General features: G+C 54.9%; 1 protein-coding gene across 1 annotated transcript; it reads left to right on the top strand.

The window, feature by feature from the left end:
- Positions 1-1,855: 1,855 nt before the first annotated feature.
- Positions 1,856-15,653, top strand: LOC149875698 (uncharacterized). Its single transcript, XM_090031497.1, has 3 exons — positions 1,856-2,050; positions 4,775-13,726; positions 15,616-15,653. The coding sequence occupies exons 2-3, from the start codon at positions 12,118-12,120 to the stop codon at positions 15,651-15,653; spliced, it is 1,647 nt and encodes a 548-aa protein (XP_089887623.1). The 5' UTR covers positions 1,856-2,050; positions 4,775-12,117.
- The last annotated feature ends 67 nt before the right edge of the window (positions 15,654-15,720 follow it).

Below are 15,720 nucleotides of genomic sequence, written 5' to 3'. Positions count from 1 at the left end.
ACTCCTGCCTGTCCTGGCCAAGCGGCTGTAGTGCAGAGGAAGTGCAGATGGGGCCGTGGAGGCTGGGGGCAGCTGGGGCAGGAGACACTGATGCTGTAACGCTTGTGCCTGCAGCTCCGGGAGGTGTTTGCGGACGTGGCAGTGTATTTCACACGGGAGGAGTGGGACCTGCTGGAAGAGGAAGACAAGGGGCTTTACCGGGACCACATGCTGAGGAACTGCCAAGCCCTCGTTTCCCTGGGTAAAGCGCTGGTTCTTGCTTTGCCCTGGAGCCATGTGAGCTCTGAAGTGGTGTTGTCTTCTGCCTGCTTTTAACAGTCTCATCCTGATGAACACTTGGCCGGCGCTTAAATCCCTTTGCTCCCCACTGCTCTGTCCATGATCAGACCTCTCACATCTCACACTTGTATATATTCCTCCTTCATTTGATCCAGCTGCCTTCACTGAAGTCTTCCCCTTTGATAACATGATATCCCTTTGCCTTCTCACCATGATCATATCATGATCACACCCACACAGTCAGATGTGTCACCGACTGGCTGGAGGGCCACACCCAGGGAGTGGTGGTGGACAGGTCATTTTCGACCTGGAGGGATGTGGGCAGTGGGGTCCGCTGGGGCTCGGTCCTCAGGCCCGCACCGTTCAATATCTTCATCAGCAACTTGGATGAGGGGGTAAAAAGCACCCTGCTCAAATTTGCAGATGACACTAAGATGTAGGGGGATGTGGACACGCTAGACAGGAGGAATAGGCTGCAATCGGACCTAGACCGGTTACAGGGGTGGACGGATGAGAATAGGATGGGTTCAACACATGCAAGGTGCTGCACATGGGGAGGAACAACTGGCACCATACCTACAGGCTGGGGAACTCCCTTCTGGTCAGTACAGGGGTAGAAAAGGATCTTGGAGTCATCATTGTTGCCAAGATGAACGTGGGCCGGCAGCGTGGGGACGCTTTCAGGAAGGAGAACCATACTCTGTCATGCATCCACAGATGCATCACAAGCAGGTCCAGGGAGGTGATCCTCCCCGTCTGTGCGACACTGGTCAGGCCGCAGCTGGAGTACTGCATCCAGCTCTGGGCACCACACTTCAAGAGGGATGTGGACAAGATGGAGAGGGTCCAGAGGAGGCCACTCGCATGATCAGGGGACAGCAGGGCAGGCCCTAAGAGGACAGGTGAAGGGACCTAAACCTGTTCAGCCTCCAGAAGAGAAGGCTGAGGGGGATCTAGTGGCCTGTTGCAAACTAGTCAGAGGGGATCAGCAGGCATTGGGGAAGTCCCTGTTCCCCCGAGAGCTACCAGGAGTGACCAGGAATAATGGCTGGCAGAGGGGAGATTCAGACTAGACATCAGGAGGTGCGATTTCACTGTTAGGGCGGGTAGGATCTGGAACCAACTTCCAAGAGAAGTGGTGCTGGCTCCTACCCTGGGGGGCTTTAAGACAAGGTTTGACAATCACTTTGCTGGGGTCGTTTGTCTCCAGTGCTCTTTCCTGCCATGGCAGGGGGTTGGACTTGATTATCTGCTCAGGTCCCTTCTGACACGACCAACTATGAAACTATTTGCCATTCATTGTGCCTCAAAATGCACTAAGAGCTGTTCCTTGGGCAATTATTCTGATTTCCTCCCTCTCTTGCCTAGTTTGTCCTGTCCAAACTCATTTCCACTCATTTGCCTGGAACTGTACAGGCAATTTGCTTTCCTACTGGTGTTTGCTTTCCTACGATCGTATGTCCAACACCTGGATGACAAGGACCATCCTCTTCTCCCTGCTATGCCTTCCCTTTCAGCCTATATATCCATCCTCCCTTGTCCTTCAAGTCCTTAGTCTAATCCTTGAGTTCATTGGCTCCAGTCTCCAAATTTTCATGGCTTATTCTGCATCTAGTTTCAGTGCATAAACTCACTTTAACCACTGCCCAAGCAGGATATCGAAGCCCTGCCCCAGACTTGATCTGCCTCATCCAGCGAGGACAGGTGGAGCTGTGGGTCTGTGATGATGAGGACTGTGGGGGAATCTTGAGGTCGGAGGACCTGCGACCAGGTGAGTTGTGGCTGTCCCCTCCACCCAACTCCCCTCTCACAAACGCTCCATGCCCAGGGTGAAAGGGAGCCTGGAAACTGCAGACCCTGTGCTGCCATCCCAAGGTGCTGACCTCAAATAGCTTATGCTATTGTGCTTAGCCATGTGTGGAGATGGGTGTTGTTCCACGCCCCGAAATTCAAAGTGTGGAAACTGTCAGTCGTCTTTTTGCCAAAGACCCCAATGTTTGACATGGCCCCTTCCTGATTTAATATCAAGTAAACTTTAATAGTAATTATTACAAGTTCTTCCCTGCAATACAACATGACAAGTAGCTCCTTTAGACTCTACAGCAGCAGTGTTTGGTGGAGCCGGCCTCGTGTCCTCTGCTGGGCATGGGAGGTGTTTGTTTCTGGCTTTCCCGCTGTTCACGTAGAAATTGCACGACCTCCCCTCAATTCCCCTGAATAACAGCATGCACACAACACCCTCTTCCTGTGTTTGTCCACTACTTCAATAACTTTCTCATGCCAAATTGTCTAATCCTTAAGTTCCTTACCAGCTGAACAGTTTTTCACCACTGATAATTATGGGTAAGTTTTTTTTAAGGTCTTCCAGTACTCAAATGATGGTTTTCTATGATATTTTCTATGATATTTACGGCTGTTTAGACCAGAGAAACATCCCATGATCAGAGCTGTTTGGGACCAGAGGTGTTCTCATGAATTCTGCCCCTTTTATACAGTGGGCAATACTTTGCTTGTTGTTTCAAATGTATTGCTGTCCATTGTAGATAAGGGTCAAAAGGAAACCACCAAAAGGATGAGAATACAAACAAACGGTCAATCCGTCCTTCTCGATCTCTGACGTTACTGATATTTTGGATGCCCTGGTTACCATACTCCAGGAATGTACCATTTTGAAGATATTCCAGAACCTGTCCAGAAGCTGTGCTTGCATTTCCTTGTCTAGCATAGTTAACATCACAGTCACTTAGACCAATAACAGTACACAAACACAGCCGAGCAAGCAGAACAATTACTATGCAGAACACAACTAAGCTTGAATCTTCTTTGTACCATGGGAACTTCTTGATGATTCACTGCTGGTCCACATCCTGGGAAAAAAAAGACAGAAAAGGGACAGGCTTAACCCCCTTAAAGTTAATTCATGTCATGGGATCCCTTTTGACACTGTGGCTGGCCCTGGCCCTGGCCCAGGCCCTGATGGAGCTCCTTCACTGATTCCCCTTTTTGCAGCTTGAGAGGGTGCTTTTTTAGCAATCTTTTCTATTTTGAGTGAAAGCTTCTGCAAGGTGTACCCTGTCATACATCTTCCTTCCTTGCCTTTCACCAGGGGTTTTCGGTTGGGGTAGGCACCCCTATCATTTTCCCAGGCAAGAGTAACCCACAAGGAAGCGGAAGCCAAGGTTTTCAGGTGCTCTGCACTCGCCTTTCTCAGGGGTGGCAACATGTAACATTTTGTAGAGCCTGCCCTGCCACAAGTACTTCACCACACTAACCAGTCCTAGGGGAGTATAGTTTTCAGGACTTACACAGGACTAATCTTTTGGTTCTTCTTCCCTGGTTATCTTCACCCTCATGGGCACAGTCTCTCACTTCTGGGCTTTTTGCACCCCCCAGCCATTTCTGTTGGACGAGAGAGAGGCTGGGACTGTCCCTGGTGTCTCCTGGTCCAGTTGACCTGGAGTACAGCACGTGTGTAATCCTGCTCTTGGGCTTGATGTGGGTGGGATTCAGAAGATTTCATTTTTTGGGGTGAAGTGAATCCTCCACTGTTTGCACCAGAATCTCCCCTGTGCCATTTCCTCTTTGTGGTGCTGAGTGTCACAAAGCCTGATGCTCAGCCCAGAGACTGTGTGTGGGTTCATGCCAAGGCCTTTGTCCCAGTGCAGCTTCCAGTGATGTGCAGGCTGCCTGGGATTCATTAGCAGAGGAAAGCTCCATGGGCTCATTCCCTGCACTTGATACTGCCCTAGAAAGGGGTAGGAAGCACCGTGCTGCTCCTTCCACAAGGGAGACCACAGCTCTCAATCCTCCACTCTCAGGACATTTCTTGGAAGGACAGTGCGTGAAACATGATGGCTTTTGCTACTAAGCAGTGTACAGCAGTGCTCACTACACACTCCTGACTGGTGACAAGCCTCAGAAATGCAACCTGAGGCTGTTCATCCTTATACCAAGATGCTGCTTTCAGGACTGGCGGAGATCATGGGCAAGCAGTGCAGATGGGTCTCACCAAAGCACTGGGGCTTGTGGAGCGTGTCAGCCCAGTCAGGTGGAGGGTTCAGCACCATCTCCTCCTGGGCCCACCAGTGCTGTGGGATACAGCAGCCCTTTGAGAGCCTCATTTTTTCTTTGAGCAGATCCCTCTGGTCTTATCCTCATCCTGTTAAAAGATGAAGCCTTTCAGGTACAGTCCAAATGCACATGTCCCACATGTTTCTTGCAGGAGGGCGCTGGGTGATGGGGCTGAGAGCTGGGTCAGAAACCTTGAGAGTCTGATTCCTAACTCCACCAGGTAGGGAAGATGAGACTGGCATGGAGACCTGGCACTGCCTCACTCCCATCACTTGGGATTTTGGCAGAAGCTCTGAATTTTCCTGAGGAAACCCAAGTGCCAAGGTCCAGTCTTGCTCTGAGGCCCATCCCTACAGAAGGAATAACAGTGTTTGCCCCTTGGCATTAGGGCAGGGACTAACTTGATGTTTTTCCTCCAATGCAGGACATGCCTGGTTGCTGAGCAGAACTGGGGAGCAGGCTCCTGAGGAAGGGCCTGGAAAGCTGGAGCCACCATGGGCTTCCCTGAGCCCAGCAAAGGACCAGTGGCAAAAGGGTCAGGGAATGCCCCCAAGACAGGAGAATATAGCAGTGAACGAGGTCCCATCTCTAGCTGGGCATTGGAGTGAAGAAGGGAAAGAAGCCAGAAACAGCCTGAGGTGCAGGGAAGAATTTGTGGTGCTGCGACGCCTGAAGAGGCAGAGAACAAAGGTCCACTATAGAGAGAGGCTGCATGCAAACCAAGGCAGTGGGGATGGCCTCGGATGGCAGCAGGAGCCCACCACCAAACCCAAGGGGAAAGCCCACCCCTGCCTTCAGTGCAGAAAAAGGTTTAGCTGCCCGTTGCACCTGGCTCTCCACAAGATAAAGCATGCTGGGGAGAAGTCCCATGGTGGCACCAAGTGTGGGAAGAGGTTGAGCTGCCTCACTGTGCAGAGGGGGCAGCAGCCTCACTGCTGCACAAGGTGTGGGAAGAGCTTCAGGCAGCCCTCCACCCTGGCCAGGCACAGGTGCATGCACACACGGGAGAAGCGTCATCCTTGCTCTGTGTGTGGGAAGAGCTTCATCTCCCCGTCCAAGCTGGCTCAACACCAGCTCATCCACACAGGGGAGAAGCCACATCGGTGCTCTGTATGTGGGAAGAGCTTCACACACTACTCCAACCTGGCCCAGCACCAGCACATCCATAAAGAAGAGAAGCCACATCAGTGCTTTTAGTGTAGGAAGAACTTCACCTACTCCTCCAGGTTGTGCCACACACCAGTGTATCTACACAGGGAGAAGCTACATGGGTGCCCTGAGTATTGGAAAAGCTTCACCCATCTCTCCCACCCATCCTGGAATCAGTACATCCACACCCAGAAGCATCCCTAATTCAGCCAGCAGTGCAGGAAGGGTGTGGAGATGTCTGCCTGCTCAGCACCCACCAGTGGTGCATTCAGACAAGCACCCTCATGCTGGTGGACTACAGAAAGATTTCATTCAGCCTTTGTCTATTGTAGGGAACAGTGGGAGTCCAGAGCCCAGAGGCTGGCCCACAAGGTTTGATTGTGGGGAGGGGTTAAGAAGAAACACCTCCGGTAGAAGTCAGGCCCCATGCAGGGGAAGGAGATGAGGAGGAGGTGATCTTGCATCAGCCTTGGAGCCTGTGCATTCCCCATCATTCTCTAAAAGCAAATAGTAGTCCCAGGGGACCGGTGCACCCATCTGCGGACTGGCCCCTGGCAGGGAGTCTGCCCCTCCCACTGCTCCCCCCAGGGAGGGAGGATGGTAGGGAGGGAGACCGCCCTCCCTGGGAGTCCCTGCTCTGTTGTAGTGTGCGGAAGACAGGGGAGCGTGTTCACACAGAGGTAGCTGGGCTTTACTTGGGCTCCTGCTGAGATAGGTGCCTGTGACTGCCCCCGAGTCAGGGAACAAGCAAGGCGGGCATGAGCGAGAGACCCCATGTGCAGATGCTGGGGGCAGAGGTCAGAGACAAGAGCCCACAGAGCACAGCCTTTACACCAGAGGCAGTTGCAGGAGTCTATTCCCCTGGGACAGGAGCGGGACAGGAGAGCTCTGAGCAGGCCCTGGCCATGAGCAGAGACAGCAGTGGGGAGCAAAGCCTTTGGCAGAGGGGCTGGGGTGGGGCATGGGTGGCTGCTTAAGGGCCTGGGGTTGCTGCCACTGCCCATGAATGCCCTTGCCAGCTCCCCTGGATGGAGAGAGCAGGAGCGTGCTGTGGGCTGCAGGGTACAGCGAGACGGGAGGGCAAGAGGAGTGATGCAGTGACTAAGGGAGGCGCTCCCCTCTTTTACCCCATGGATGGCAGATCCCTTCTCAGAGGTACATCCTGGCTGTTTTCTGCTCTGTGCCACTCCTCCTTGAGGCCTTCACGACCCACTCTTTGCTTTGGGACATCATCTCTATGATGGTGGGTCCCAGTCTTTGGTACGCAGACTACCTGTCATGGGTACCCGTGCTCCACCCAGACCTTCCACCCATGAGGGTGACAGCGAGGTGCCTACATGTACACAAAGCCCAAACGTCCCTTCTTGCACATCGCTCACACTCTTGTGGGTGGAAGGACCTGGCCCTGTCAGCGCAGCTTGCAGGTGGGGGCCCCGGGGCCCTGCTCTGCTTTCTAGTCTCTTGCTGGCTCTGAGAAGCAGGTAGGGAAGCGGCAGGGGCTGCTGCTGAGCGGGATTGCAGACCATGGGGCTGGGGCTGGTGGCAGTGCGGAGCCTGCACGTGGGGGAGGGGGCAGTGGCAGCAGGGAGCTCGACTGGGCAGCGTGTGGGTGTGAGGGAGGGTGGGGGTGTGGGGACCCCCCACAATCCCACAAGATGCACAGCCCGGTATACAGTGGCATCAGCATCAGGCAGGGGCCCTTAGGGCACTTGTGCCTGCTGCAGGTGCCCAATGGGCCACGTATCCTAAGTCCATTGCACCTTGCAGTGGTGTAGTGAGAACAAGGTGCCAAATATTTCCTATTGCGCCTCGCCTAGTTCAACACATTTAGAGGGAAGGTATCATACAAATGTCCCTCCCCAAATTTCCTCATCTTTAGATAAGGTCCGTGTATTGCTGAGCTTCTTCCCCAGCCCAGGGAGGGGCCTTTCCCTCCCCCATAGACATGCAGAGTTACTGGTGAGATGAACTCAGTCAGTGTGGGTGTGTCTGTGTGTGCAATCAGTGCACACAAACGAAGTCTGGAACTTGTTGCTCCAGAGATCTTTGCTCCTGAGCACTGTTGTTTGAAGGTGTGCCGTGGAGCAAAAACCATTGGGGTATATTGCTTCAGAGTTGATTTGTGCACAGCAAATTGAGTGCAGCTGCGGCTGGCAGCAGCCCATGGCTGCACGGCCTGAGTCGGGATATGGCTCCCACAGCAGCTAGACGGGGCTGTGCCTGTGCAGCAAATGTTTGTATCGCAGGTCAACCACTCTCCCAGAAGTGCAACCTGACAACCTGCAGTCTCAGTCCTGTGGTACCCCTTGATGGGCACAGTTAGGAGGGTTGTTGGCTCTGACTCAGGCCCTACCTGTAGTATGTGAACTGGAAATGACTGATGATGACAGGACAGGCCCCGTTGCCCCCAGCCCAGCCGTCACAGGGAGGGCACAGCTGAGCCCAGCAGTGTGTGCCTGCCCCAAACACTGCACAGCAGATTAAGGAGGGTGAAGGTACTTGAGCTTCACCCCCATGGACTTGTTGTCCCCCATGATCCTCCCAGGGCTTCTTCTCAGCGTGTCATTGGTGTCCACGTGATCAAGGACTATCGGGTAGTGCTCAAAGGGGTGGACCGGTTTAGGGAGTGTTGCCGTAACATCTCTAATCCTGGCTGCTGGAAGGTAGCAGAGCTCATGAGCAAGGGGGTCTGGATGACAAACGGCACCCTCTGTGCCCCACAGCAGGGAGTCTCCCACCCTACTATCACACTATGTTTTTGCCTTGCTGGGGTTGGTTGGTCTTGCATCATCCGTCGATGGTGTGAGGGCTTTGTAGGTGTTGAGTTCTTGGTGGGGCAATTTATGCACGTCGTGACGTGACCAGTTTCTACCCCCTATCTGTTGGGGCACCTTGTTGAGGCCCCCTCTTCTGCCCGGCATCCTTCTCCAGGTGCAGGGCCTGGCAGTAAGCATCAATTTCTGCTTCGTGTTCCCTGACAAAGTCGCAGCCTGCGCACCTCCCTTGTAGCTCCTTCACCTGGCCCCCCGGGGTCCCCACCAGCTGCACATGCCACAAGTGGGAGTGCCCGTGCCTCTGATCCCAGCATCCAGCAGATGTGCCAGGTATCCCCCGCCGCCTGGGGTGCAGGGCTCTGGCTGTGACCCTGGTCCCAGGGCTGCCTGGGTGTTTGTGTAAGTAGGAGATCAGGCGGGTGTTAATGTCCCCACGTGGTCCTCACCAGCTCTTGCTGCTGCTGCTGTGGTTTAACAGGCAGGCTCAAACAGGTGTGTATAGAGGGATCCCCTAGCTACCTGGCTTCCCCAGTGGCTGGGGATTCCCAGGGTCCCTCAGTGGAGCTGGGGAGGGTTGGTTCCTTGTCCCCTTTACCTGGTGTTCAATGCCGGATGGCTTTCCTTAGAGTGGGGCGGGCTTTGGTTGCCAGGGCTGTGCTGTGTTGTGCTGTGCATGGAGCAGCCGGGGGGCAACACAGGACTGGGAGTGCTCATGGGTAGCCCCTTCATGTGCCCCCTTGTGCAAACTGCCGTACAAACTCATGTGCCAGCCCAAGCTGAGAGAGTAGTAGATATGCTGGAGGGTAGTGCTAGGGTTCAGAGTGACCCAGACAAATTGGAGGATTGGGCAGACCCTACGAGGAGAGGCTACGGGACCTGAACCTGTTTAGCCTGCATAAGAGAAGGCTGAGACAGGACCTGGTGGCTGTCTATAAACTTATTAGGGGAAGACACCTTGTTCCCCTGAGCGCCTCCCAGAGTAACAAGGAATAACGGCCAGAAGTTGTTAGAGAGTTCATTCAGACTAGACATCAGGAGGCACTACTTCACTGTCAGGGCGGCTAGGATCTGGAAGCAGCTTTCAAGGGAAGTGGTGCTGGCTCCTAGCTTGGGGTCTTTAAGAGGACTTGACGACTACCTAGCTGGGGTGATTTGAGCCTGGTTTTCTCTCCAGCCAAGGGCACTGGGTCTGACTAGATCTGCAAGGTCTGTTCTGACCCTACATCTATGAATCTATGGAAAAAGCAATCTCATGAGGTTCAATAAAGACAAGTGCAAAGTCCTGCACCTAGGACAGAGCAGTCCCATGCACCGGTGCGGGCTGGCGGGGGAACGGGCTGGACAGCAGCTCTGCAGAAAAGGACCTGGGAGTGACAGGGGACAGGAAGTTGAAGAGGAGCCAGCAGTGTGTCCTTGTTGCAAAGAAAGGTAATGGCATCCTGGGCTGCATTGGTAGGAGTGTTGCTAGTAGGGGAAGGGAAGCGATTCTTGCCCCCTGTTCAGCACTGGGGAGGGCACAGCTGGAGTATTGCATTCAGTGCTGGGCCACCCGTAACAGAAAGGATGTGAAGAGATTAGAGAGAGGGCAACGACAATAGGGAGGGAGTTGGGGAATATGACTCGTGAGAAGAGGCTGAGGGAGTTGGGTTTATTTCAGTTGGAAAATACCAGACTGAGAGGGGATTTAATAACAGCTTTCAGCTCCCTGAAGGGTGCTTCCGAGGAGGACGGACTGTTCTCAGAGGTGACAAGTGACAGAGCAAGGAGCAACTGTCTCAAGTTGCATCAAGGGAAGTTCGGGTTAGTATTACGGAGACTCGTCTCAGGAGGCGGGTGGGGAAGCACTGGAGCAGGCTCTGCAGGGAGGTGGTGCAGTCTCCATCCTTGGAGGTGTTGAAGACCCGGGTAGACAAAACCTGGGCTGGGATGATGTAGTTGTGGCTGGTCCTGCTTGGAGCAGGGCTGGACTAGATGTGACCCCCGGAGGCCGCTTCAGCCCTCCTTCTCTGTGACTGCACGGCTGATCTTATAGTTTCATAGTTTCTAGGGTCAGAAAGGACCTGAGCAGATCATCTAGTCCGACCCCTTGCCATGGCAGGAAAGACTACTGGGGTCACAAGACCCCAGCAAGGTGTTCATCCAACCTGCTCTTAAAACCCCCCAGGGTAGGAGCCTGCACCACTTCTCTTGGAAGTTGGTTCCAGACCCTAGCCGCCCTGACCGTGAAGTAGTGCCTCCTGATATCTAACCTAAACCTACTCTCTGCCAGCTTGTGACCGTTATTCCTGGTCACTCCTGGTGGTGCTCAGGGGAACAGGGACTCCCCCAATGCCTGCTGATCCCCCCCGACTAGTTTATAACAAGCCACAAGATCCCCCCTCAGCCTTCTCTTGTAGAGGCTCAACAGGTTCAGGTCCCGTAGCCTTTCCTCATAGGGCCTGCCCTGCTGACCCCTGACCATACGAGTGGCCTCCTCTGGACCCTCTCCACGCTGTCCACATCCCTCTTGAAGTGCAGCGCCCAGAACTAGACACAGTACTCCAGCTCCGGCCTGACCAGTGCTGCGTAGAGGGGGAGGATCACCTCCTTGGACCTGCTCCAGATGCAACTATGGATGCATGAGAAGGTGCAGTTGGCCTTTCTAACTGCCTCCGCACGCTGCCGGCCCATGTTCCTCTTGGAGTCAATGATGACTCCAAAATCCTTTTCCGCCTCCGTGCTGACAAGAGGGGAGATCCTTAACCTGTAGGTATGGTGCCGGTTGGTCCTCCCCAGGTGCATCACCTTGCACTTGTCTGTGTTGAAACCCATCCTATTATCATCCGCCCACCCTTGTAACCTGTCTACGTCTGATTGTAGCCTGTTCCTCCCTTCCAGTGTGCCCACATCCCCCCACATCTTAGTGTCATCAGCAAATTTGAGCAGGGTGCTGTGAACAAGTCCAGTCCCTCGTTAGGCGACTCGGTTCCCGTGTCCCCGCTTTAGGTCACCAGTCTCTTTCTCTTCTCCCTTGGTCTTTGCGCCCGCCACGCTCGCATGCCATGACTTTGATGTAACTTCCGGTTCAGTGGGATCTTCCTGTGCGGCGCGTGCCAAAGTGTCCAATAATGAGAAGGTGGATCAGCGGGGACTTCTGAGGGCTCCTCCTCCCCTATACCCTCGCCCGGTCCTCCGGGTTGAGCGTCCTCACCGCTCCCCTTTACGCACAATGTCCTGTGCGGGCGGCAAGAGTTAAGAGGCCTAAGAGGAGGAAGCGTCGCGTCATCGTGATTGCTGACTCCATCCTGAGAGGTACGGAGGGCCCCATCTGTCGCCAGGATCCCTCAGCACGTGAGGTCTACTGCCTGCCCAGAGCGAAGATTCAGGATGTGAAGGGGATGCTCCAGTCCATCATCCAGCCCACCGATTATTACCCCATGGTCCTTGTCCATGTGGGTACTAACGATACGGCCAGGAGAGCCCCTAATCGCCTGATGGAGGACTACCATGCTCTGGGAGGCGTGCTGAGGGTGATGGGCGCACAGGCGGTCTTCTCTTCCATCCTGCCAGTGAGCGGTCGAGGCAGACGCCACGAGATGTGCATAGCGGAGACCAACTGGAGGCTACAGGAATGGGGCTTCGAGGTGGGCTTTGGCTTCCTCAGCCATGACCGGCACATCGTGATGAGAGACATGCTGGGATGGGATGGGCTCCACCTTTCCCCTAAAGGTAAGCGTGTGTTCTCTTCCAGGTTGGTGAACCTCCTTCGGCGGGCTTTAAACTAGGCTCGTTGGGGGAGGGGGAAGATGAGGGCGGAGGAGACAATGAACTACCAGGCCCAGCAACAGCCAGCGAGCCCAGACCAATGGTCAAAAGGGAGAAACAGGTAAGTGATGGGGGACGGGGCATTGCTAAGACTAGGGGGTCAGTGGGCACAACCGTTGGAGGCCTCAAATGCCTCTACATGAATGCTCGAAGTATGGGGAAGAAGCAGGAGGAACTCACCCTCCTCCTAGCTGTCACCAGCCCTGACATAGTAGGGATCACAGAAACGTGGTGGGACTCATCGCATGACTGGGCGGTGAGTGTCAAGGGCTATAGGCTATACAGGAGGGACAGGATAGGAAGGAAAGGTGGAGGAGTAGCACTCTACATCAAGGAGGAATATACTTCCTCGTTAATTAGCAAGGGGGTAGAGGGGGGGCACTCTGAGGTGCTCTGGGTTAGAGTAAAAGGCAGTCCAGGGGAGAGAGACTTAACGGTGGGAGTCTACTATAGACCTCCCAACCAGGGAGAAGAACTCGACCAGGAATTCTTAGGTCAGCTCACAGAGGCAGTGAGGGCTAAGGATGTGGTCATCATGGGGGACCTGAACTTCCCAGACATCTGCTGGGAGGAGCAGTCAGCCAAGTCTGATCGCTCACGTCGGTTCTTAGCCAGAGTGCAGGACCTCCATCTAACCCAGGAGGTGCACAGTACCACCAGGGGAGACGCCTTGTTGGACCTGGTGCTGGCCACGGGTGATGACCTGGTGAGGGGGCTGCGGGTGATGGGCCACCTGGGAGACAGTGATCATCGCTTGCTGGAATTCACCATCCAGCGTAAGGTGGCAAAGGGCTGCAGCAAGGCAACAGCCCTAGACTTTAGGAGGGCTGACTTCAACAAGCTAAGGAGGATCGTTGGGGAAGCGCTGAGGACCCAGAGGGGAAGGGAATCAGATGTCGAAGGTGAGTGGTTGCTCCTTAAGGAGACGATCCTCCATGCCCAAAGGGAGGTAATCCCAACAAGGGTCAAAGGGAGCAGGAGGGCACATAAACCCCCATGGCTCACTAAGAGCATCCGGGAATGTCTCCTTGCTAAAAGGGAGGCATACACCCAATGGAGAGATGGGGTCATCACCAAGAAGGACTATGTTACAGTCACTCGAGGATGTAGGGGGGCAGTCAGGAGGGCCAAGGCAGAGATGGAGATAGGACTAGCTTCCCGGATTAAGGACAATAAGAAGTCCTTCTTCAAATACATAGGGGGTAAAAAGAGGGTCCCGGGTAATGTGGGGCCCCTGCAGGACACAATGGGCAACTTAGTCATCACGCCAGATGACCAAGCTAACATATTTAACGATTTCTTTGCCTCTGTCTTCCTAAGTAGGGACCAGTTCAGCCACCTCCCTGCTGGGCCCCCCTTGGGCCCCGGGAGAGACATGCCTGGGCCAGGGGTTAGCGAGGAGTTAGTTAGGGTACTTCTGGAGAGGCTGGACGTGTTCAAGTCCACTGGTCCGGACGATCTTCACCCTAGGGTTCTACAGGAACTGGCCGAGGTCATTGCGGGACCCCTGGCGCGGCTCTATGAGCACTCGTGGTGCTCTGGTGAGGTGCCGGAGGACTGGAAGAGGGCCAATGTGGTCCCTATCTTCAAAAAGGGAAAAAAAGAGGACCCGGGAAATTACAGGCCAGTTAGTCTTACCTCAATCCCGGGTAAGCTCTTTGAAAAAATTATCCTGGCACACATCCAGGAGGGCCTTGTGGGGGAATGCATGCTCAGGGGCAACCAACATGGGTTCATCAGTGGCAGGTCTTGTCAGACCAACCTGGTGGCCTTTTACGATCAGGTCACCAAATCATTAGACGCAGGGGTTGCTGTGGATGTAGTCTTTCTGGACTTCCGGAAGGCTTTCGACACTGTCTCTCACCCTGTCCTCATCAAAAAGCTGGGAGACTGTGGTGTCGATGCCCACACAGTCAAATGGGTCGCCAACTGGTTGGAGGGCCGCACCCAGAGGATGGTAGTGGATGGGTTCTTCTCGACCTGGAAGGACGTGGGCAGTGGGGTTCCGCAGGGCTCGGTCCTCGGGCCCGCACTGTTCAACATCTTCATCAGTGACTTGGATGACGGGGTAGAAAGCACCCTGTTCAAGTTTGCTGATGACACTAAGATGTGGGGGGATGTGGGTGCACTAGAAGGGTGCAATAGGCTACAAGCTGACCTTGACAGGTTGCAACGGTGGGCGGATGAGAATAGGATGGGGTTTAACACTGACAAGTGCAAGGTGTTGCACATGGGGAAGAAGAACCGGCACCACACTTACAGGTTGGGGAACTCCCCTCTTGCCAGCACGGAGATGGAAAAGGATCTTGGAGTCGTCATTGACTCCACGATGAACATGGGCCGGCAGTGTGGGGAGGCAGTCAAGAAGGCCAACCGTACCCTATCATGCATCCACAGATGCATCTCGAGCAGGTCCAGGGAGGTGATCCTCCCCCTCTATGCGGCACTGGTCAGGCCGCAGCTGGAGTACTGCGTCCAGTTCTGGGCGCCGCGCTTCAAGAGGGACGTGGACGATATGGGAAGAGTTCAGAGGAGGGCCACTCGTATGATCAGGGGTCAGCAGGGCAGGCCTTATGAGGAGAGGCTACGGGACCTGAACCTGTTTAGCCTCCACGAGAGAAGGTTAAGAGGGGACCTTGTGGCCTGCTACAAACTGGTTAGGGGGGATCAGCAGGTATTGGGGGAGTCCCTGTTCCCCCGTGCGCTGCCAGGAGTGACCAGGAATAACGGTCACAAGCTGGCGGAGGGTAAGTTTAGATTAGATATTAGGAGGCGCTACTTCACAGTCAGGGCAGCTAGGGCCTGGAACCAGCTTCCAGGGGAAGTGGTGCAGGCTCCTAGCCTGGGGATTTTTAAAAGGAAGTTAGAGGAGCACCTTGCCGGGGTCATCTGACCCCGGTGCTCTTTCCTGCCAAGGCAGGGGGTCGGACTAGATGATCTACCTAGGTGCCTTCCGACTCTAGCTACTATGAAACTATGAAACTATGAAGCAAAGTATCAGTCCCCCTTTTACCAGGGTGCTGTGGGGTAAGCCCCTGCTGCTTTCATCCTCAGTCTAGGGAGGTTCCCATAGTTTCCTCCCCTGCGTCGTATGGCCCGGCCACCCCGTGGGGTCTATCTGCCTTGGCCAGTCCCCGGCTTAATCCACGCCCTCTGCCCACTGAGTATTGTGATTCCCGGACGCCTGACTCCAAACCGGTTCCCCGCATCCGTGGCGGCCGTCCTTGCTCGCTGCGCCAGAACGTGCGGGCACCGTATTGGATGGCGTGTAGTCACTCCTGTGCGTCTCCGTCTGCGACCACAATCCCTGTAGGCCACGTTGGCCCAGAGAGTCCTCGCTGGGCAACGTGGATGTGCTCCGTCTCCCTCTTGCCTCCGGTCGGAGACCACGTTGTCTGCCCGAGCTCGGTGGCTCTGCATGGGGCGTGGTGGTTACGCCCCTCCACGCCTTCGCCGGCTTCTGTAATCCACGGCCGCTCCAGCTCAGTGGCCACACGTCGGGCGGGTTGGGTCTGCCCCTCCTCTCCCTTACTGACAGCTGGAACTGCTGCTGACAGCCCCGGCTTCACGGCTTAACGCTGAGCGGCGTGCATCCGCCCCTCCGCTTCCTCTGCGACTGCTAAAGGCCACGCTGGCAGTGCTG

This window comes from Crocodylus siamensis, chromosome 1 (genome assembly GCF_052110815.1).
Source record: "Crocodylus siamensis isolate JL-2025a chromosome 1, ASM5211081v1, whole genome shotgun sequence".
Classification (NCBI taxonomy): domain Eukaryota; kingdom Metazoa; phylum Chordata; order Crocodylia; family Crocodylidae; genus Crocodylus; species Crocodylus siamensis.
This window is presented reverse-complemented; position numbering and strand designations above follow the sequence as displayed.